The sequence below is a fragment of the Myotis myotis genome, unplaced genomic scaffold, assembly GCF_014108235.1.
Source record: "Myotis myotis isolate mMyoMyo1 unplaced genomic scaffold, mMyoMyo1.p scaffold_m19_p_2, whole genome shotgun sequence".
Taxonomy (NCBI): domain Eukaryota; kingdom Metazoa; phylum Chordata; class Mammalia; order Chiroptera; family Vespertilionidae; genus Myotis; species Myotis myotis.
Window position 1 is genome coordinate 9,980,776 of NW_023416324.1, and position 24,421 is coordinate 10,005,196.

Here is a 24,421-nt window from a genome sequence, read left to right on the forward strand (position 1 = left end):
GTATATCATATAGATACTTCGTAAAAAAAAGTACCTAAGTCAAAAGGAACACAAGGATATCTTGATTGTGGCGGTAGTTACACAACTGCATACATTTGTCAAAACTCATCTATGTTTTTACACCTGAAACTAATATAATATTGTACATCAACTGTAATTGAAAATTTTAAAACATCTAAACATATACAAAAGATGGGAGCACTTTATGTAAATTATACCTCAATAAAACGGATTTTTTTTTCCCTTTGTTAACAACTGATTTTTTTTTAAAGGAGCCCAACAGAGGAAGAAAACCAATCTCACTTTATTTTACTGGCCACAAAGCAAATATTTTCCAGAGCAAATTTTTACTTGCCTATAGTTGTAAACCCCAAGATAAGATTCGTACCTTTCGCAATACCGTACATTGGTCCCTCAGGCCTGATTATAAAGAATCTGAGATACTTATCTTTTACAATCTTTCTCCAAACTGAGGCAGGAGGAAATGCTAGTTTTGCCTGTAGTTCACGGCAACAGTCTCTCCCAAAGCTTCCCCAAGCCACACATCTATGGCAACAGCCAAACCAAGCACCTCACAACCTTTTCAGTTCCAGTGGGCAAGCTCAGAGCAGAGTTCACAAAATGGGTTAACATGAAAAGAAACATGAACTGAGATGTATTTTGATTCTTGGAGGAAAAGGAATGAAAAGCGATCTGGGCTTTACTTATAGCAGTTTCTATCGTTTGGTCTTCAACAGCTCAACTTACTCTTAAATAACATGTCACTATTGAGTACACATAAAATCAAGATCCAGGCTAGGCAGCTGAGAGAAAATGGCAAATAGGAAACTACAGGAACCACTGGGAAACGTCCCACTGCACTCTGGAGCTGATCTCCTGGGAGACAGAAAAGAGAGACTCTACCTTGGCTGCTGTCCTCCTCCGTGCTGCTGAAATCATCCTCGTAGTAGGTGTTCGAGTCAGTAGAGGCACTGGCATCGCTGCTCATGGAGCCCTTCCTCTGACGCTGCAGGACACATGCCTAGGCAAACAGTGAGGCTTGTGTAACTGACAACCACAAAATTGGAGCCATCCTACTTCATCCCATCACCACTTGGAAAGTCTTTTCTGTGTCTTACTCTTCTTTCTAGATCCAAGGAGTAGCTCTCCTAACAGCCCCCTTCATGACTCTCTGCTTTACCCTACAAAAGCACTCCAAAACCAGAAATACGGACAAGAATTAAAAACGGTGTTTCCATAGTGTACTGTGTTTTTCCTTCAGCATGCCAATTGTCACAAATCACCAAGTAGCCAAATGTGTCACAACGCTAACAGCCAATAGCTGATTCAAATGTTTAGAATAATTTAAGAGTTCCTCTAATCTTTAAAACTATTACCACAAATTTGGCATTTATAAAGGTCACAGTAAGAACGTAGTCTGAGAAGGTTATGCTATATAAGATCTTCCAATTACCAATGGCATGACCCACCCACCTTTCTGTAGGAAGTTGAGAGTAATGTCAACAGCAAGTTCGTCAGTGGAACAGAGTCAATCAGCCGTTGAATTCTCTGTATGGAGGTGCTCTGAGCCATGATGCTTAGGACTGCAGGGGGACCATCTGTCTCCCAGCCCTGAAGGTAAACATCAGAAGATAATTAATGTTATGAATCATCAGGAAATAACCTGATCTGCTAGCTCCCACTAGCTTATCCAGTAGATCCAGCCATCGATATACTGATTCCCTGAGTACAATCCGCTCACCTTGTGCAGAGCCTCCACTTGCAGGTCTTGAAAGAGGGATGTTAACAGCTTGACAGCATGGTTTGCCAAAATTACCGAGAGCACCCCAAATCCCTGATGCCTACACGAAGCAAAAGGAAAACACAAATCTTAGAGAACTCACAATAAATTACAACCATAAAAACAGTGGATCTTGTCATTTTGGGGTCCTAGACCCCTTTCAGAATCTATGGACCTTTCCCCAGGGGAGAAAACAGTACACACACACACACACACACACACACACACACACACACAATCTGCATGTAATTTCAGAAGTGCACAGTCTCCCTGGAGGCCACCCACAGACTGCCTAAGGATCCACAGGCTTCAGGTTAAGAATTCCAGGACTGGAAGAAACTTCCAAGCCCATGGAATTTTATTGATTTTTTTTTTTTTTTTTGAGAGAGAGAGAGAAACATTAATTTTTAGTGTTCCACTTATATTCATGCTCTGAGTGTGGACCGAACCTGCAACCTTGGCATATCAGGATGACACTGTAATGAACTGAGCTACCCAGCCACTGAGTCATGTGAAGATGCTGACATTTAAATGGTGTTTGAACTTTCTAAAAGTCATTCTTTTGAGAAGAAAGCGTTAAAAAGTACCAACTTCTATAAAACTTTTGTCTGAGTGACATGACAAAGTTTGCATATCCAATTTACAATGAGCTCATGTAAATCAATAAGTAAAAAAGGACAAACACCAAAGAGGAAAAACTGAGGCAAAGGACATAGGCAGTTTACAAAAGAAACAAAGATGAGCAATAAACCACAATCACACTAGTAACCAAAGATATACAAATAAGAGCAATATAAGAACATCTTTCACTTCTGTTAGCAACCATGAGGCCTAACGATAACCACGTCACAGCGGACCTGGGAGAATGAGCATATGCACACAGTTGGTGGAAATGCAGACAAGAGGAACTTGGCAAAACATTGCAAATGTTTCAATAAGTGTGTGCCCTTTCTCCTAACAATTACACTTCTAGGGATTTACTCCAAGGGGATCATTAAACAAGTTCACAAAGATTTGTGTTTTAGAAGTTTTAATAGAGTATTGTTTATCAAAATAAGCTTGAAACAACTTCAGTGTTTAATAAGATAATTAACTATGATGTAATTATATAGTGGAATACTGTCAGCCATTAAAAACTTACATAGTTTGTTCACTGAAAAGATGTCAACAATATTTCATAACAGTGATCCTAATCTTGTAAAACATATATATGTGTACAGAAAAATGTCTGATGTCTGGTAGAATGTTTACCAATTTGGGTGATTTTTCCCCCCTTTCTTATGGTTTATAGCTTATAAAATGTACATGTACTCTTTTTAAATCTCACGAAACAACAGCCATTTTAAAAATGTAACTGCTACTTTAAGAATATAGGTGTGTTTTTTTGGCATTTCCCTTTACAATACCAAGAGTGAAGATAGACTCACAATATAGTTGTATTGATTTCAGAGAGTGAGGGAGCGGGAGAAAGAGATAGAAACATCAATGATAAAAATCATCGATTAGCTGCCTCCTGCACTCCCCCTAAGTCCCCTGCCAGGATTGAGCCAGCAACCTGAGCATGTTCCATGACAAGGAATCAAACCTTGACCTCCTGGTTCATAGATCAACACTCAAATACTGACCCACACCGGCTGGGTTCACCAAAAATTCTGATGTCATATCTTCACACTCAACATTCAAGCCATGAGCAAATCCCATCAGCTATACCTTCAAAACATATCCCAATATGACCTCTTCTCTGCCTTTACCATCACCACCCTACTCCACATCCCCTTCCTTTCTCATTTGAAGTAATGCATGAGCTTCCTAACTGTTCTGCCTCCTTCTTGTCTAATGACCCTACAGTCTATTTTCCACACAGAAGCTGTATTATCAAGTCACTAATAAATCAGATCATATCACTCTGTAGGTGTCAAAAACCTCTTACACCTACAGATTACACTGGGCCCTAGGTGACTTGGCCCCTAGTCATCTCTCTAACCTAATTCTCTACTAATCTCCCTCCTCAATTTCTCCACTCTAGCCATACTGAACTTGTTAAACCTTAAAAATGCCAACGCATACTTTTACCTCAAAATGTGTACAATTCTATCCCAAATATTTGCAACATTCACTGTGTCACTTCACTTATGTTCTCTACACCTCATCTTTAGAGCTCTTTCCTGGCCATTCTAACTAAAATAACAGCCCATCACTCTGTCACCTTGCTCTGGCTTATTTTCTTCACAACATTCATATATAATAATCTATTATGAACTTAGTATATTTGTTCTCTGTCGTTCCAGTTAGAAAATAAACTCTACCCTGGTCAGTTCTTCTCAGTGGTTAGAACATCAGCCTGTGGACCAAAGGGTCTCAAATCCGATTGCTGGTCAATGGCACATACCTGGGTTGCAGGTTTGATCCTAGCTCCAGTCGGGGCATGTGCAGGGGGCAATCAACGACGTGTCTCACGTTGATGTTCCTGCCCGCTCCCCCCCCCCCCCCACACACACACACCCTCCCTTCCAACCTCTCTAAAATTCAATGGAAAAAATATCCTAGGGTGAGGATTAACAACCACAAAAAAAAAGAAATAAACTCCACAAAGGCAAGGACATTGCTTTGATTGTGCTACAGCCTCAAGGCCTGAATAGAACCTACCTAGTACATTGTTGGGACAGAATGAAGAAATACAATCCAGAAATGCCTGGGCTTAGAAAACAAAACCCTGAACAGCACAGAAGCCATCTCTTCTTTCCTACCAAGCAGGGCTTAATGCCCAGATTTCTTCAAAACAGTAGCAAGTATTTTAGGAAGCAAGCCAGAAGGACGTGACAAAATCCTCGCTTTTATAGGTAAACATGCAAGTTGAGTCATCACCTTCAAATCAACCAAACCCATCATACAAAAGCACTTCTTTCCTGATTTGAACCTCGAAAAATCCTAAATATATATTACATAGATATTTTCTCCTTACAGATGAGGAAACAAGATCAGAGAAAAATGAGTCCACTGCCACCAAAATCATACAGCTATGACGTAGAGATAGTAGATTATGATCATTAGCTTAGTTGTTAAATTCAACTGGTATGGAGGCAAATTTTTCTACTGATGTGGAGATTAGAAGAGTTAAACTAGCCCTCATCAACAGAAAACGTCAGGGAAACAAAACAAAACAAGGCAGGAGTGACACATACCCTTTTCCAGGCCCCAGTTTAGGAGAGCCCACGCCCTCTTTGGTACGAGAAAGGATGTCTCTGACTCGGAGGGCAGCCAGTGGGTCTTTCTCTTTCCCCTTATCAGCCAAGGCAGTAGGACTGAGGTTCAATATGAGGAAAAGGCTGTTTAACAAGCACCAGGCACCGAGCAACTGGAAGTTCTGATAGTGCTGTTGAAAAGGGTATAAAAGGTAATTGTAAATAAATAAATAAGAAAAAGGCAGAAAAGAAAGATATGAACATTGACTTCTTATAGGCTACAAGACAGGAACACTTCTTAGACGCTACAAGAGTGGAATGTAGCACAGATGTGCTTCTTACCTCACCACCAGCCCGGCGAGAATTGCAGATTGCTTGTCCAATCATGTCATAAATTTCAAGCTGTCCAATATCAAATATACACAAAAATTTGAGCAAGCTGACATATTTCATTATACATGCTAAATCCTATCTCGATTAATTCAGCTTCGAGAGTTAAATACCCTCAAGTCACTTTCCAATGATACAATTGCATCACACCTTCCTTCATCTTCACACGGCACTGGCTCCCTGAGCTCACATCACCTCAGAGGTGTTCCCTCTACCCAATCTAAAGCAACACACCCAGGCCCAACATACCCAGATTGCTTTCTAACACATTTATTCATCCTATACACTTATCATTATTGGAAATTATCTTGTGTATTTATGTCTCCACTAAAAGTCCACTGACACATAGTAAGCCCTCAGATATATACGCTGACTGGATGACTCATCTTTTAAGGTCCACTGCCACCACAACATGGCAGTGTTTTCTACAGGGTCACCCAGTCTGCCAAACAAACAAACTGAATGCCTACCTCTCAGACCTAGAGTACCCCATGGCTTTTCCTCTACCAAGGAAGAAAGGAACTGGCCATAGTCTCTCATTTGAACAGTCAAGGCACCCGTATCCCCAGAGGGTGACTTACACATTTCTGGACAATCGTAGCTGCATCACTCTCATAGTCGTCTTCTTTGGAGCTCGTGGACCCTGTCCGCACTTGCTGAGCACTGCCCACGTGAAGGATGGCCATACAGGTTGCCACACTCACACCTGAAAAAAGAAAGATGCACAGATTTCAATCATGGCATGGTCCGAAGAATCTACCAAAGCTGAAACAAAAAACCCACTCACAAGCAATTCAGTGATTTGATTACTGAAAGTAATTGTTAGTGATCTGAGAATCCAGCTTCGTTGTGCAGAATAGACTGCAGGGTCATTAGACAAAAAGGAGGCAATCATACTCCAAGGGTATTTACCTAAATGAGCGGAAAAACTGTCCACACAAAAACCTGCATACGTAAATTTATTGTATCTTTTACTCATAATCACCAAGAAATAGAAGCAATCAAGATGTCCTTCAGAGGGTGAATGAATAAACAAAGTGTGGTACATATATAAGGAATATTATTCAGCAATAAAGAGATGAGCTATAAAACCACAAAAAGACATGGAAGAAACTGAAATGCATATTCTAAGGGGAAAAAAAAAAACAATCTGAAAAGATTACATACTACATGATTCTAACTATATGACAATCTGGAAAAGGTAAAACTAAGAAGACAATAAAAACATCAGTGGTTACTAGAGGTGAGGGATGAGGATAAGGAAGAGGCAACAGTATACTAGGTGAAGTATGGGGGATTTTTAGAACAATGAAACTATTCTATATGATACAATGATTATGAATACATAATATTATGCATCTGTAAAAACACACATAGCTGTACAACACAAAAGGGAACCCTAATCTAAACTATGAACTTCAGTTAATAATAATATATCAATACTGGTGCCTCAATCATAACAAGTGTATCATATTAATGCAATGTTAATAAGAGAAAGTATGTGGGGAAGTGAAGGTATATGGAAACTATACAATCTGCTCAATTTTTCTATAAACCTGAAACTGCTTTAAAAATAGAATTTACTGCCCTGGCCGGTGTGGCTCAGTTAGTTGGTCATTATCCTGTGCATCAAAATGTTGCTGGTTCGAGCAACAGAGGACACATGCCCAGGTTGTAGGCTTAATCCCTGGTAGGGGGGTGCAAGAGGCAGTCAATCAACATTTTGCTCTCACACTGATGTTTCTCTCTCTCTCCCTCTCCCTTACTTTCTAAAAATCAATTTAAAAAATATTTTAAAAAATAAATAAAATGTTAATTTTAAATTTTTTATATATATATATTTTATTGATTTTTTACAGAGAGGACGGGAGAGGGATAGAGAGTTAGAAACATCGATGAGAGAGAAACATCGATCAGCTGCCTCCTGCACACTCCCTACTGGGTATGTGCCCGCAATCAAGGTATATGCCCTCGACCGGAATCGAACCTGGGACCCTTGAGTCCACAGGCCGACGCTCTATCAACTGAGCCAAACTGGTTAGGGCTTAAAATATATTTTTAATGATTTTTATTATTTTTTTAAGATCCCGGGAAAAAAATCCCACATTGTTTTTCTGGAAGGCATCAAGGACAAATTTATTTCTTTAAATCTAACTCAAAGTGATCAAACTTCAACAACAAACCAAATCTGGGATTTTTCATCCAACTAGAATTTTTAAAGAATCTTTAATCCTTACTTACTAAACACACTGAGATCCATGTGATATTCAAGAAATTTCCTGAAAATTGAAATTAATAAACCCCAAATTTAAAACTGCAAAGATCAGCGGTAGAGGACTAGCATATAAATACTGGAAGTGGGCTTGGAGAGACTGCACGATCACATGCTTCCTTAGCTTTCTACTCCCACTGCTGCTGCTCTAGCTCAGGCCATTAGTGTGTTCTTACCTGAGTGACTGCAAATTCCCTCTAACAGATCCTCCTGCCTCTACTATTTCCCCACACCAAAAATATCCTGCATATTAGTGCTTGAATGTTCTTCCTAAAATATAGCTCAGATCATAGCACCTTTCAAAATCTTTAATGGTCTCTACTGTTAGAGGATGTGGTCCAAATGACTTAGACTGCATTCCTAAGCCCTCTGGGATTGGGGCCTACTTTCTTGGAAGCTGTAACATTCACTAATCAACACACACACACACACACACACACACACACACACACACACACACCCCAGTATGTTCCCCAAGGTCTAGCATACTATTGGTCCTGCTTTTATCTCTGTCTAGGGATAGCCAAGCCAAAATCCTGCGTGCCCTACAAGATGCATCAACAGAACTTAATTCCTTCATGACTACTGCCTTCCTTGGTGGAAGTGCATTTAACGTTAGATTCCTATTTGAACAGAGATGTTCAACATAAGCTGTTCCAAGAATGTAGAAAGGTGACCAACTTCAGTAATTTCTTTGTGCCCCCAAAGTCAGACTTCCTAGACTGTTCAAATCCTCACTTACAGCACCAAGTAAACATCAGAAACGGTTATACCTTCCAAGACATTCCAGGATTATGATAGTTAAATAGTCATGGTAACAATAACTTAAGAGAGTAAACCAGCTGTCAGGCCCCACTCTCAAGGCAGTGTGATCAAGAGGAAGGGGATTTTGTGGAAGCATGAAGAATAACATTCATCATATTTACCAATATAAACAGATACCACCTGTTCTACAAAGCCTTCCTCAAACCTGCTCCCACAGCAACACTCAATCGCTCCCTTCTTTGGGTGTCCCTAATACACTATACTTCTCTTATTGCCTTTAGCATCTCCTATTTTATATTATGCTATGTGGTTCTATCTGCTCTCCACTCTTGGGTATAGGTTCCTTGAGGGCAGGAATTACAGATTACTTACCTCAATATCCCAATAGCACTGGCATATTGCTTTTCATACAGTAGACATTATCTGCACACACTATAAAACCAAATATGCACATAACACAATGCTAGCTGTTAGTTAATAGGACAACCTACAAGATTCCTACTGAGACCTCATTTCACGTAGAAAAGATATTAGATGATCCCTAATATCTTTATTAGGGAAGGAAGGAAGCAAAGGTAAAGGGGGAGAGTGTACTTAGAAAAATCTCATGGTTTCTGGAAAGTATACCTGTGTTTGACTAAGAAAGTGAGATCAGACATAACTTCTCACCTGCATATAGACAACTTAGGCTGAGGACTGTCACATCTTGCAGACGAGAAGGATTGAGAGGTTCCAACACAGGTAGAGAAAGGGTATCCAATGCCATGGTTACATCGATCACCAGTGAATGAAAACTGGAATGTAACAGAAAAGATGAACAAAAGTGTCTCTTTGAATCACTTGCTTCTATAATCTAAAAGTAGGCATGCCATAAAAACTACCCAGTTTCTCTCTTTTTAAGAACAGCATTCGACTGTAAAGTACATGTCCCCTGGAGCACCTTACCCATTACGAACAGCAGTGGCATCTGCTACTGTTGCAGGCATGATAAAGAAGGAATTTGCCAGCACTGCATCTTGAAACCGGTTGATGTAGCGTAGGAAATACGGCAGGTTCAGACAGACACGCAGCAGTTTCTCTGAGCCACCTGAATGAATGAAAAGGCTCGACCTTACAAACCAGCTTCTGTCTGCTGTTGGATTATTTTCCACTCAAGGAATATTTGAAAGCAGAGAAGCCAGCAGAGGAACCAATTAAGTGTCTTACCAAGCTCTTGAAGACTAGCCACATTCTGAGCTATGAACACATTCTTGGTTTTGATTGCAGAGGCTTGGTCTGTGGATGACTGCTCATCGTTTTCTCCTTCCACCTGAAGAGAAACAAAGGATGAGAAAAGCCTATGATCATCTGTTGACTGTTGCCCTGGAGTTCAGAACTGAACCAACTGTCCATACTAAGTAGCAAGTTCATGGACGCTCTTCAGACTCCCAGTTAATGAGAAGAGATTCCTCTCTAATATTGGGGAAAATACAAGTCATTTTCTAAAAAGGAGGGGGAAAATATATAGCTTTAATATATTTTATATATCCTGCAACTACTATAGAGTGATGCCTTTCACAGAGAACATGCTTTACATTTGTTTATTCACATTGAGAAATGTTAGAAAATGGTCACAAAAATAATAACTGTGGACAGAGAAGTTGGGGTGAGTTTTACTTTTGTTTTTATTTGTGGTTGTTAATCCTCACCCGAGGATACCTTTTCCATTGATTTTTAAAGAGAATGGAAGGGAGGGAGGGGGAGAGAAACATCAATATGAGAGAGACACATCGACTGGTTGCCTCCTACACATGCCCAGACCAATGCTAGGGATTGAACCCGCAACCCAGGCCCTTCAGTGTGGGTAGGTGCTCTAACCATTTAGCACACTGGCCAGGCCTTACTTTTCTTTTTGATTTGTATTCTTCAATTTTTTTCTACCACAGGCATGTATATCATTTTATATCAGAAATATAAAATATGTTTGTTACTTATTTTTCTAGTATTATTGTCTTAATAAGAACATTTGACTGAAGTAACTCACCGGAGTCTGTGGCCCTACGGGCGGTGATGCTATAGTTCTAGGGTTGAAAACTGATGTCAGCTGGTTCAAAAAATTCATCTGTACCTCCTTCTGCCTCAGCTCTGGGCTTACTGGTGAGGCTAGCTCTTTCTGATCTTCCACTGTGAAATACAAAAGCAAAAAGAGAGATGAGGAGAGTGCCTTTAGAAAGCAAAACAGGGGAGAACCAAGATGGCAGCATAGGTTAACGCCGGAGTTTGCTGCCTTGAACAACTACTTCAAAAGTGAAACTAAAAAACGGAACGGACATCACCCAGAACCACAGGAACGCTGGCTGAGTGGAAGTCCTATAACTAGGAGGAAAGAGAAACGCATACGGACACTCAGAGGAGGCGCAGTGCTGAAGTCAAATTCTGAGGTGCGGAGTGCGCGGAGCGGGCTGGCGGCGGAGGGCTCGGTTGGCGTTTTCAATCGGGAGGGAGTCGCAGACTCTGAGCTCCAGATACAGGCGAGTCTTTAGGGACCCAGACTCAAACGGGAGAAGCGGGACTGTCTGGCTTCGGTCAGAGCGAGTGCAGCTTTCTCTCCGAGGTTTACAGCGGGTGCTGGGACTCAGAGGGGCAGAGCCCCTGGGGACAGGACTGAGAGCCGCCATAACTGCTCTCTCCGGCCCACCCTGTTGATCCTGTGCGACCCGCCCCGCCCAAGCCCTGCACACAGGCATTTGCCGGATAGCCTCAGGCAAAGGCTAGATTAGCACCTCCCTAGAGGACAGAAGTTCTCTCACTGCTGACACAGCTGATTCTCATAGCCACTTGGCCTGGAGGTCAAACCCTCCCTGGTATTAGCTACAACAATCAAGGCTTAACTACAAGACTGCGCACAAAGACCACTAGGGGATGCACCAAGGAAGCATAACTAAATGCGGAGACAAAGAAACAGGAAAAAATTGTCAATGGAAGATATAGAGTTCAGAACCACACTTTTAAGGTCTCTCAAGAACTGTTTAGAAGCCGCCGATAAACTTAATGAGATCTACAAGAAAACTAATGAGACCCTCGATGTTATATTGGGGAACCAACCAGAAATTAAGCATACACGGACTGAAATAACGAATATTATACAGACTCCCAACAGCAGACCAGAGGAGCGCAAGAATCAAGTCAATGATTTGAAATGCGAGGAAGCAAAAAACACCCAACCGGAAAAGCAAAATGAAAAAAGAATCCAAAAATGCGAGGATAGTGTAAGGAGCCTCTGGGATAGCTTCAAGCGTACCAACATCAGAATTATAGGGGTGCCAGAAGATGAGAGAGAACAAGATATTGAAAACCTATTTGAAGAAATAATGACAGAAAACTTCCCCCACCAGGTGAAAGAAATGGAATTACAGGTCCAAGAAGCGCGGAGAACCCCAAACAAAAGGAATCCAAAGAGGACCACACCAAGACACATCATAATTAAAATGCCAAGAGCAAAAGATAAAGAGAGAATCTTAAAAACAGCAAGAGAAAGAAACTCAGTTACCTACAAGGGAATACCCATACGACTGTCAGCTGATTTCTCAACAGAAACTTTGCAGGCCAGAAGGGAGTGGCAAGAAATATTCAAAGTGATGAATACCAAGAACCTACAACCAAGATTACTTTATCCAGCAAAGCTATCATTCAGAATTGAAAGTCAGATAAAGAGCTTCACAGATAAGGAAAAGCTAAAGGAGTTCATCACCACCAAACCAGGATTATATGAAATATGCTGAAAGGTATCCTTTAAGAAGAGGAAGAGGAAGAAAAAGGTAAAGATACAAATTATGAACAACAAATATGCATCTATCAACAAGTGAATCTAAGAATCAAGTGAATAAATAATCTGATGAACAGAATGAACTGGTGATTATAATAGAATCAGGGACATAGAAAGGGAATGGACTGACTATTCTTGGGGGGGAAAGGGGTGTGGGAGATGCGGGAAGAGACTGGACAAAAATCGTGCACCTATGGATGAGGACAGTGGGTGGGGAGTGAGGGAGGAGGGTGGGGCGGGAACTGGGAGGAGGGGAGTTATGGGGGGGAAAAAAGAGGAACAAATGTAATAATCTGAACAATAAAGATTTAATTTAAAAAAAAACAATGAAAGAAAGAAAGAAAGAAAGAAAGAAAGAAAGAAAGAAAGAAAGAAAGAAAGAAAGAAAGAAAGAAAGAAAAACAGGAAAAAGCAGGCCAGGGAAGTGGCCAAGTTACCAGGCATGGCAAAGGAACACTCACCATCTGAGAGTGTCTTCACTGTTTGTGGCAGTTTGGCAGATTTCATCATTGCTGTAAACGTGATAATTTCAGTTCTGTCTAATCGGCTACAGCCAGTGCACAGGCCCTTGATGAGGAGAATCAAGTGTTTCTGAAAAGAAAACAAATTCAAATATGTCTTTTAGAAGATCCTACACTTTTGAGACTTCTAACTGGCATGGGACCAAATTTAGATTCCTACCAAGAACTGCAATCTTGGGTAAAAACACTAAAGCAGAGACCACAAGTTAATGGCCCTCTAACTATATCTGGCTTGCAGGTTTGTCCTACATTTCTCACAATGTTACTGGTTTTTAATTTGAAGTTTATACTAACTTTTTAAAACATGGAAGGTTTAACGTACAAATCCAGATTTCTTCTCTCTCTCAATAATTCACAGATATAGCAATGAGCCTCTGAGTCTCCATTACTACATAACAACAGTGAGCTGGAGCCAAATAGTGATTGGGCTCTTTATAGCTGGGTCATGCACCCATCTCGACTAGCACGCTTTACTCATTTTATGTTACTTACCTGGCCCTATAGACATGTAACTGGAATCCTTGAAAAAGCCTCTGCAGCACTTTTTACCACAGATTAGAACAGCACAGCCCCAGTTCAGCCCACTGCCTGTTTCTGTAAATAAAGTTCACTGGACCACAGTGACGCTCATGCATTTACGTAGTGTCTGTGTCTGCCTTCACACCACAAAGGCAGAGCTTGGAAAGGCAGAGACTAGTTGCAACAAGGACTGGATGGTCAACAAATTATTTACTATCTGGCCTATTACAGAAAAAGTTTATCAACCCCTGCTCTATGCCACCCCTTCTCCATCATTCCACTAGTCAATCACAATCCTACCTCAGAATAAGAGCCAGAGATGAGCCCATCACTCTCACCTGGGACACAGCACAAGCCTCATCTGGATTCTCCAGGCGTAGGAGAGAAAACTCAATCAGGACTTTACAGGCTGCTGCCACCGACTGAAGTTGGTTCCGGGGAACTGAGAAAGTAATAAGCTTTACTTAACCTCAAATTTCTGTAACTCACTTCAGCCTCACAGTCAATATATCAAACAAAACATTTATTGAGCTCCATATATCCAACATTTCCAATATTTCCATGATAATAATTGTTCAGAACCAACAACCCAAGGGGGCACAAGAGCATCTTGGCATTGAAAACCCTCAATTGCTTACAAATCAACTTACCTTATATTTACTAGAAATGAAGATAATTATAATAAGAAATACATCATTGTAAGCACCAAGAACTGCAAGTATATTAACTCAGTCCTTAAACCAATTCTCTGAGGTTGGTATTATTGTTATCCGCTCTCCCTCTTTTTTTTTTTAACAGATAACCATAGAGAGGTTAAATGGCTTGCCCACAGTCACACAGCCAGAGTCAAATTCAGGAAGTCTGGCTCTAGAGTTCACGCCCCTAGCCACAAAACTATACTACCTCTTTTTCCCCATAGATTCTAAATGCCTTTTTGCAAGGGGCTCCCTTAACAAAGTTCCTTCAAGTTAAAAGTAATTTTTTCACCAGTAGCCAGTGCCTATAATAAACCGCATTGGACACTAAAAGATTATTCAGCAACCCTGGAACTTCCTTTCATTTTACTTGCTTAGAATCTATTTAAGTAAACAAATCGTTACAATTTTTCAGAACTATATGAGTTAGAATTTTCATTAAAAATCTGAAAATGCAAAAATCCAGAAATAGTGAAAAATAAGAGCTTGGTCACTTTTTGAGTAGAAAAATTTAGAAGATAGAGACTTGAAGTAGAAATCTTTCACATACCAGAGGACACAAAAGGAGAATTCCCTTTCTCACCAAAACCAAGTAAGGAATAGAGCCTTAGTTACTGGCTGCCAACCCCAGGTTGAGACCCACCTATCCCCCTCACCACCCCAGAAATGAACACACTAGGAAGTGCATTTATGATGTCAAAAAAATGCTTCTGATTACGAAGGTAAAGAAGGCAAACTTAATGGGATATGAACAGGTGTCCAAAGGAAGTAGTTCTTAAACCCCTCTTGGTTGGCTAGGGAAAGAACTTGCAGAGCCTGATCACACCGACAGTTGCAAGCTTTACTTAACCTCAAACTTCTGTAACTCACTTCAGCCTCGCAGTCAATATATCAAACAACACATGTACTGAACTCTTGGGTGAACAGGCCAAAAGTGCTAAAATACAGGCTTCATTAAAACTTGTTCAGGCACCCTCGCAGGAGGATACACAACCCCCTACTCACAAGCCCTCAGGAGAGAGTGACAAGAGTGGAATACTTACTGAGGCTGCAAACTGTTGTAATATAGTGTGTAGAAAGTGCAACAAAAGATGAGTAGAATGGCTCATACTGCTTCTCATGGTGCAGGATTTCTGATTCACTACAAAGAAAATAATTTGGCCAAGATGTATTTAGTGCTTACCATATGCCAGATACCCTACCCATTCATTTATAGGTATTATCTTACTTAATTCTTATAGCAACCTTACTTGGAAGGCACTGTTATCATCCCTACATTCAAGACTGAGAATGTGAAGCTTAGAGAATTAAAATTAAGTACCTGTTCAAGGTATCTGGTTTAGTGAATGGCAAAGGCTAAAGGAAATTCAAGTAAAAACATAACAGGATACCATTTTGTCCTATATTACTGATTGGCAAAGACCAAAATCTAATATGGTGTAGTTGCCAAAAGGGGTAGCCCAAAGCCCTTAAAATACTGTTCATGGTAATACAGATTACAGTGATCCCTTATGAAGACCAAACAAGACTAGTCCATATACAATAACTTTATAAACAATCAGTAACTCAAGGGAGGAAATAATCTCATTGTTGCCCAAACCTAAAATTCACTAGGTACCCGAGTTCTCCTTGACCCCACTCCTCTCCTGGTAGAATACAGCTAGATCACAACAAATTCGGTGATTTTTTTTTTTTTAATCCTCACCTGAGGATATGCTTTTTACTGATTTTGAGAGAAAGAAACATCTATGTGAGAGAGAAATATCGACTGGTTACCTCCTGTACGTGCCTCAACCAGGGATCGAACCCACAACCTTAGGTATGTGCCCTGCCGGGGAATTGAATCCACAATCCTTTGGTGGATGAATGATGTTCCAAGCTACTAAGCCACCTGGCCAGGGCACAGATTCGGTGATTTTTAATCACATCCCTGATCTTTGGCTGAAGAAATGCCCTCTTCAGTGAAAGTCTAGAGCCCAACTAGGTCTAAAGGCTGGATACATTTGTGTCATTCTCTCTTTCAAATCAGATGCTAATCCACAATCCATGAAACAAGAAAGCAAAAGACTAAACTGTATTTTATTAACAAGCAGAGCAATGTGGTTACATAGTTTCCTCAATGAGTCAATTCTCTAACCGCACGTATCAGCCTAGGAAGGGAAATGTAAACAGTAAGGATTCTGCCCACATGCCAAAGCAACACAGAAGCCAAAAAGCCAAGCTCAAGATTCAGAAGGTGCCAATGTGAATGATGAACTACCTCAAATAGCACTTAAGAGTCTGGCATTGCAAACATTTTGCTATTTGGGGATTTATCATGGATAAATGGGCACTTATCAAAGATCAGTTACTTATCTTGTAACAACTCCTTCACCAAGAAAAAATATTTATGGAACACACGATGTACAAGGGCCTTCCTGCCCACCAACGATCATTTCTCCTTATTTGTCAGGTTAACAAAAAGGAGGAAACAAAAACCTTTAAACCAAGTAGCAAAGTTCCTAGTGACCATCACGTTAATAAGGGACATACCACATTCAGCAGAAAACTCCCTACTAAATCCCCTTACTTCTGCATTTACTTAGTTGTTCCTTCACTTCCATCCTTATGCTTTCTTATTCATTGTTCTAAAATTTTTCCACCCCATAATTTGGTGTATTTTACTGAGTTGTTAATCTTCTCTGCTTTATTTCAAAACTTCAGAGTTGCTTACCCCCATGTTTTCTGTTGAATAAGTTTATCAAAACTACAAAAAAAAAACAAAAAAACCCAGCCACCCAAAGGATGAACTTACTCTGTTTTCATTCCCAGTCAATGAAACAGATGCAAAATATATGAATAAACTCATTTAATTACCTGGTTCAATGTTGCCCCAGTATGATTTAACAAACCCTATTCCTGCCCTAGAAAACACAATTGCCTTATTCCAATAAAGAAACAAGAATGCGCTTTGGGCCTCCTACCAGTGGGCAAGAAGACCCCTGACTGGCGGTGTTGCTCTTATATCCGTCAGAGGCTAAGCAGACATACAGTCCTTAGTTCATCCTAGCTTGATGCCTGTGTTGGTGGCCGAGCTGTTTCATGCCTGGAGCACTTTTTTTAAAATAAATAAATAAATAAATAAATAAATAAATAAGAATGCACTTTGGGGGAAGGATGGGCACTAGCATAGGAGGGGGGAAATGGAGCAGTCTGAGCTCCACTTATAATTTGCTTAGGGCAAATTAAAGATAAACCTGAGGAAATTAGTTTTCAAACCACTTGAAGGAGGGAATAGACATGTGGTCAATAACAATGTCATATCTCTTGACTTTAAAGAAACAAGTATGTATGAGTCACCTAATAAAGATGTGCTGCCACACTTCCTGACCCCATCCGCATTCCCTAAGAGCCTGATGGATATCAGAGAATGGAAAGAAATGAAAAAAAAAAAAAAAATGGAATAAGGGACAAGAAGTTAGGTAGGAAGGGAAAGGATGAAGAAATTGAAGACAGATCTAACACAGAAGGAGAAAAATAAAGAGACTTCAAAATTCTTTCCTCTGGGCAGTCAGGCTATTTTCCTCAAACATCTGATCTGCTTCTTCTAACTTTGCAACAGCACCACTGACACACTGCTGCGAGAGGGGGTGTTCATAGGCCACACAAAATAAATGTGATGCAGAGTACAAAGGGGAGCAGCAGCTAAGCACCAGGTCAGAGAAATCCACTTCGACATGTAAATAAAAAGAACTGGAAGGGTCTGGGTATGTCTAGCTTTTTTTTTAGGAAGAGGTAGAAATCTGAGAGGGCAAAATAAAAGATGAAGGATTCGCCTCCCTTCGCCCTCTTAGATTACATACTTCTCAAATCTTTTGGGGGAACTTTGGAAACTCGACTAACCCCTTTTACCTCATCAGAATCATAAACTCCAAGTATAGAATCCGTTGTTTACTTGTTTCATGATACAATCATGAAACAAATAAGCATAATGAATCCATTAATGAATTATATTTTAAAATAGCATATGTTTATTGAACATCTGCTCTATGCCACATTTAATACATATTAACCAAAGAACTGCAAGCTTTCAGATATGTCCCTCACATTCTTGACAAACCTGGGGTGAATGTGACACTAAGACAGGGAACATTAACTAGTACCAGAACTAATTTCACAGTGATACTCTATCAGTTGGTGGTGGGCTTTTTTCTATAGTTAATCACAAACATATGTCCGATAGCATATAAATGCAAAAGAGCATGGCATTAGCATCCCTCTCTCCCTTTCAAGATCTTTAGGAAATGGCCCTAGCTGGTTTGGCTCAGTGGATAGAGCGTCGGCCTGCAGACTGAAGGGTCCTGGGTTCCGGTTAAGGGCACATGCCCGGGTTGCAGGCTCAATTCCCAGTAGGGGGCGTGCAGGAAGCAGCTGATAAATGATTCTCTCTCATTATTGGTGTCTCTATCTCTCTCACCCTCTCCCTTCCTCTCTGAAATCAATAAAAATACATTAAAAAAAGATTTTTAGGAAATGACTCTGCATTATCTAATGAGGCTGTTGCAACAGCTTCTGCCTTCCCAAGTAGGTCTCTCTGGCTTAAATTTTATCAAATAACTGGGAGGCAGAGACTCAAAGAGGCTTATCACTAGGGAGGCCAGGACAGCCTAAGAAGGACTGGCTCAGAGGAAAGAGGCAATTTCTTTTTGTAATCAACAAAGAGTCCATCAAATTGTTCAGAGACAGCCATGCTCACCACCATATCTTGTGCAAAGTTAAGAAAGAATAGTTTTTTATAGTACCTTAAAACATAAGGCTACATTCAGCAATTATATTAATTCCACGGGTAACATGTGCTCCATTAAGCTAGTTCTAGCTCTATTTCTGGTCTGGAAAAGTAATGGTGTTTAAAATACTTTCAGCCGAAACCGGTTTGGCTTAGTGGATGGAGCGTCGGCCTGCGGACTGAGGGGTCCCAGGTTCGATTCCGGTCAAGGGCGTGTGCCTGGGTTGCGGGCACATCCTCAGTGGGAGATGTGCAGGAGGCAGCTGATCGATGTTTCTCTCTCATCGATGTTTCTGACTCTCTATCTCTCTCCCTTCCTCTCTGTAAAAACTCAATAAAATACATATAAAAAAAAATTTTAAATACTTTCAGTCTTTACTACTAAAAGACATGCTAGCCACAGACAGTATAACTCCCCTTTCTGGGGGAGCGGGTGCAAGCTAGAAGGGGTCAATGGGGGATAAAGGGGAACATCTGTAATACTTTCAACCATAAAGATATTAAAAATAGCCCTAACCGGTTTGGCTCAGTGGCTAGAGCGTCGGCCTGCGGACTGAAGGGTCCTAGGTTCGATTCCGGTCAAGGGCATGTACCTTGGTTGTGGGCACATCCCCAGTAGGGGGTGTGCAGGAGGCAGCTGAGCTGATAGATGTTTCTCTCTCATGGATGTTTCTAACTCTCTCTTGCTCTCCCTTCCTTTCTGTAAAATATAAATAATTTTTTTAAAAAGATATTAAAAATAACTCCCCTTTAAAGTAAACTCAGATTACCTTTTTCTTTAAAAAATCCAATGACACTTTCGAAAGTACCTTCCCAGTTTATTCATGCTAATCCATTCCTCCTTTGTCTCCTTAGTTTGGTTACCAAGCCAAATATAACAGGGTCTAGACCTAGGAATTTTTTTTAAACTACCTTTTCTTCTAATCCAAAGGTCAATTCCAACTATAAACGTATGAAAGAACAGGGGCAGAAAGCAGAATAGTAGGGTACTGAGCAGTCTCTTAAGACATTTGTCATCATCCCCAATAGTCAGAAGAGGAGGAATTCAATGGGTTAATAGGCTGCCAGATAGAAAGTAAGAGCTGGCATGATGGAACCAGGACATCGGAAAGGGAAACAGAAAGTAGCCAGGTTGCAACAGAAAAATAGAAGATCCCTGGAGGCAAGGAAGAAAAGCATAGCAGGCAGACCAGGAAAAAACCCACAGGAGCTGCAGAAGATGAAAGCGGAACCACAGAAGTAAAGCAGCAGCCTGGGCACCTAAGCAAGCCCCCCACAGCACCTGCACAGCACAGGCTCCGATCTGGTCCTATACTCAGTGGCCACAACTTGATATTCAAGAAATACTTCCATCGTTCTGACACCCTCATTTCATTTTTTTGAAAGGCAAATAAAACTTGAGAAACACAATACTGACAGCACAGTACTAATTTTTGTGTTCCAAATCAGGGGTTGACAAACTATGGCCTGCAGGCCAAATCCAGCCAATAGCCTGTTTATACAGTCCACATTTAAGCATGGTTTTTGTGGCCCTAGCCAGTTTAGCTCAGTGGATAGAGCATCAGCCTGTGGACTGAAGGGTCCCAGGCTCAATTCCACTCAAGGACATATGCCTCGGTTGCGGGCTCAAACCCCAGTAGGGGGCATGCAGGAAGCAGCTGATCAATGATTCTCTTATCATTGATGTTTCTCTCTCCCTCTCCCTTCCTCTCTGAAATCAATAATATACATCCTATGTAATAAAAGGGTAATATGCAAATCAACCAAACAGGGGAACAGAATGAGGGGTTGCTATGACGTGCACTAACTACCAGGAGGCAGACACTCAACGCAGGAGCTGCCCCCTGGTGGTCAGTGCGCTCCCACAGGGGGATCGCCACTCAGCCAGAAGCCAGGCTCAAGGCTGGCGAGTGCAGTGCTGGTGGCCAGAGCCTCTCCATGGCAGTGCTAAGGATGTCCAACTGCCAGCTTAGGCCTGTGGAGAGGGGACCTAAGCCCTCAGTTGGACATCCCCTGAGGACTCCCAGACTGCAAGAGGGCACAGGCCGGGCTGAGGGACCCCACCCCCCAGCCACCGGGCCTCTAGTATATACATAAAAGGAATGGTTTTTGTGGAATCTAATGAGCAAAATAAACTAACAAAAAAATAGAAACAGACTAATAAATATAGAGAACAGACTAACAGCTGTCAGAGAGGAGGCGAGGTGGGGAGCTGGGTGAAAAAGATGAGGGGATTAAGCAAAATACAACAACAATACTCACAGACACAGACAAGAGTGTGGTGATTACCAGAGGGAATGGGAGGTGAGGGGAAATAGAAGAGGGTAAAGGAGGGACAAATGGTGATGGAAGGAGACTTGACTTTGGTAGTGAACACACACTACAGTATACAGATGATGTTTTATAAAATCGTACACTTGAAATCTATATAACTTTATTAATCAATGTCACCCCAATAAGCTCAATCCAAAATTTTTTTAAAGCATGGTTCTGACATTTATTAATGGCTGAAGAAAATCAAAAGAATAACATTTTGTAACATGAAACTCACACTGTGGTGACCACAAGTAAGATTTGGGAACACGGCCACGCCGCCCATTGGGGGGCCAAGTTGACTAGTCTACAAGGAGACTATATGGCCTGCAAATGTCTGACTCCTTAAGAAAAAGTGTGCCAACCTCTGCTCTGCACCAAACTTAACACTGAATATGGTTAGTTGTTTTTAACTACAAGAACTTGTAAGCTAGATGTTTCTTTTGGAAATTTTTCTTAAGATCACATTCTTCTCATAAAGTCTGAAGAGGACACACAGGCTTTCAAAGTTAACTGAGCCACAAAAATCAGAACAAAGACTTTGAGGCTCTTGCCTTCCATCAGTTTGGACCTCTTTTCTAAACCATGAAGAGAGGTCTTATGAGTGTCCACAAACTCAGGCAGTTCTGATTATCTTTGCTAACACAGAATGTAGGAGGGGGCGCCATTACTTATGTGGTGAAATTCAAACCCAGTTTGATGCATTTGGTTTTGGCTCCTTCTACAGGTTGGAGGAAGCTGCTTAACTATTATAGTTTTAAAAGGCATGGGCCCATCCCTGGCCAGTTGCTCAGTGGTTAGAGCATCGGCCCAAGGACTGAAGGGTCTCGGGATCGATTCCTGGTCAAGGGCACATACCTAGGCTGCAGGTTTGTTCATTTGATCCCTGGCCGGGTCCGGGTGGGAGTGGGAGACAACCAATCAATGTCTCTCTCTCACATCAATTTTTTTCTCTCTCTCCCTCCCCTCTCTCTTCCACTCTCTCTGAAAAAAAAAAATCAATAGCAAATAGTAACAATAAAAGGCATGGGCCCAGAATAGCAGATGTATGGGAGGGTGTCAACAAATGACTTATAACCTACTCGGCTCACTGCCACAAAAACATAAAAGCAAATATTCTTTTAAAAGTATAGCATTGTCCATTATAAGTAACATGACTGACGAGTATAATTCAGAAAAAAATACCACTAATCCAAACGTTTCAAACAGTTAAAAAGTGGCTACATAATTTCAGAGCAGTATTTTTGATACTTGTTTACATCTCCAGAACATTCTTGGCTTAATAATTATATAGAGAGATCCAGTCTGTAAAGTTAACTGTGAACAAAACTGTTACCAAACCCAACTATTATTTCATTATAATTTCTTTTTAAAAAGTGCATCCAACGCAACACAAACCTAACAATAAGCACTGTAATAAAATATTTCAAATCATGGCCTTTCCTTTAGCAATAAATAGCAATTTCTAACCTTCTGGGTAACAATTAGATATACCCTTGTTGGCACGAAGCTAAAATGACCCAGTTAGCGACTGCGGGGAGCTGCTGAAGTAAGGAGGGGTTGGCTAGAAAAATGAAAAGGAGACTGGCCTTTAAAAGCACGTCTACCATTGCGCTGATCAAAGACTGCTCCGAGCAAGGTAAGTCCGGCAGAGGCGAGCACCGCCCTCCCGCGAACACAACCCTCGCGTCTCAGACTCTCTGCACACAAGGGCCAACCCATCGACGGGGTCCTCCCCGCCTGGAAAGGAGCCTGAAGCCACGTTATTGAGAGAGAACGAGAACACAGAGCCTTTGGGGAGATGACCTCTCAGACGCACATACGGAAATGCTCTCGACCCCAGACCGTTACGGCAGACACACACACATACACACACAGTAAGGGCAGCCCTCGACGAAAGCCACCCACGGTCCCCAGTGGCTTCAGGCGCAGAAACAGCACGTGCCCCGGTGACTACAGCCCCTCGGGGAGACCGTTATCCAATTGGGCGGCGGGCCCCCAACTTCAGCCCCGGGCTCCGCTGGGGCCTAGGCGAGGGGCCTGAGTGTCGGCGAGAAATGCAAACTCATCAGCGCTTTGACCTCAGCGCAGGGGGCAGCCCGGGGGACACTCCCCTCCGGGCCAGGTGCATCGCGGGGTCACTCACTCACGAACCGGGGAGACCGCTCCCTCCCGAGAGGCCGCCCTCCGAAGTCCTGCTCGGGAGGGAAACTGAGGCACGGATGATTTTCATAGGCTGGTAGAAGGCACCCCGGACAAGCCCACGTCTACCACGGCCGCAGAGCCCCGAAGCCGTGGCTGGGGCGGAGGTCCCCGCGAGGCAGCAGGCGGCCCGGGAAGCGGGTCCAGACGGTCCCGCACGACCTCCCCTCCCCCCTCGCTCCGCCGCCCAGCCGGGGCCGCCGCCCGGTACCTCTCGATGACTGAGGCCACCAGCTGCGGCAACTCCTTCATCTCGAAGGCGGAATAGGACGCGGACAGCAGGGGCCGCACCGCCACCTCCCAGCCCGGGGTCGTGTCCACCGCCGTCGCCGGGTCCCCGGGCGCTGGCGTTGCTGCCGCTGCCTCTTCGCCGCCACTCGTCGCCATCTTCCGTCGTACTCCTGCGGCTCCCTCCGGGGGATTGCCACCGGCCCAGCGCCGCCTCCCGGGAGGGGGCGGAAGTGACGCAATCGGCGCGTCAGACTGCGCGCCGCCGTCGCCGGCCAAAACACGCGACGCGCGGGGACGGCCTGCCTCCGCCCTCACAGGCGGAGCGCGGCGCCCGGGCGGAGAGGCCGGGCTTGCTGCGCCTGCGCAGAACGCAGCGCTTCGGGGAGGGCGGGTGCGCATGAACCTCCGCGCCTGCGCCCTGGGAGTCGTTCGTGAAGGTGGGAACCGAGTGGCTGCGCTTCCCCGGAAAGGTGAGTTGAGCGCTTGGTTTCGGGTGACAAGACCAGGGCAGCGGAAGTACATTATGAATCGCGAATATAACGGCTCCGGCCCGAGACCGCTAAGGACCAGACCAGGAGGCCGAAGCCTGGTCACTCACGCACCTCTCACCCCCCAGTGCTCCCTATAATAATAATACTGCAGCGCCTTGCAGTTTACAAAGCGTCCCCTTCCGCACCACCTCCGCTATTATGGTATCACTAGTCCTTACTGCCTTCGCACCCACATCCCCTTTACGTGTTGATTTTCCTCGTTAGTAATTTTACCAGCTCGTAGTTGCATCGCTCTTTCCAGTTGCCGCATAAGGTCCCATTTTCCCTGTTTTTCTACGAGCAAAGAAAGAATGTAAGCTTTTATTCACAGGGCATAATGTCTAGATTTTATTGGGAGGGAATGACCTGGACACCAGGTTTAGGAGGAAAAGGCCGTTGACTCCAGGAAAGGTATGCGTGCATTAAGGGCATTCTTGTGCACCCGAGATCT

The 24,421-nt window shown here is 42.6% G+C and overlaps 1 protein-coding gene and 1 pseudogene across 17 annotated transcripts in view; one reads left to right on the top strand and one right to left on the bottom strand.

Moving 5' to 3' along the window:
- UBR4 (ubiquitin protein ligase E3 component n-recognin 4) overlaps positions 1 to 23,643 on the bottom strand; it is a 125,082-nt gene extending 101,439 nt beyond the window's left edge. For 10 of the 17 annotated variants that reach the window (XR_004974000.1, XR_004974001.1, XR_004974002.1 and 7 more), the window contains exons 1-14: positions 23,421 to 23,596; positions 14,973 to 15,070; positions 13,573 to 13,676; positions 12,656 to 12,785; positions 10,413 to 10,552; positions 9,596 to 9,698; positions 9,335 to 9,476; positions 9,059 to 9,183; positions 5,934 to 6,058; positions 5,305 to 5,364; positions 4,963 to 5,153; positions 1,742 to 1,841; positions 1,474 to 1,611; positions 904 to 1,021 (exon numbers count right to left, since the gene is read on the bottom strand). Coding sequence is in view for 14 of the 17 variants with exons in the window: in XM_036349208.1 (XP_036205101.1) it covers positions 904 to 1,021; positions 1,474 to 1,611; positions 1,742 to 1,841; positions 4,963 to 5,153; positions 5,305 to 5,364; positions 5,934 to 6,058; positions 9,059 to 9,183; positions 9,335 to 9,476; positions 9,596 to 9,698; positions 10,413 to 10,552; positions 12,656 to 12,785; positions 13,573 to 13,676; positions 14,973 to 15,070; positions 23,421 to 23,596 (1,750 nt within the window). In the remaining 3 variants the exon portion in view is untranslated. Of the gene's footprint in view, positions 1 to 903; positions 1,022 to 1,473; positions 1,612 to 1,741; positions 1,842 to 4,962; positions 5,154 to 5,304; positions 5,365 to 5,933; positions 6,059 to 9,058; positions 9,184 to 9,334; positions 9,477 to 9,595; positions 9,699 to 10,412; positions 10,553 to 12,655; positions 12,786 to 13,572; positions 13,677 to 14,972; positions 15,071 to 23,420 lie in introns of all 17 variants that reach the window. The other 7 variants (XM_036349203.1, XM_036349206.1, XM_036349205.1 and 4 more) reach the window with 2 other exon arrangements.
- On the top strand, positions 16,883 to 17,027 carry LOC118678035 (annotated as a pseudogene).
- Positions 23,644 to 24,421: the final 778 nt, after the last annotated feature.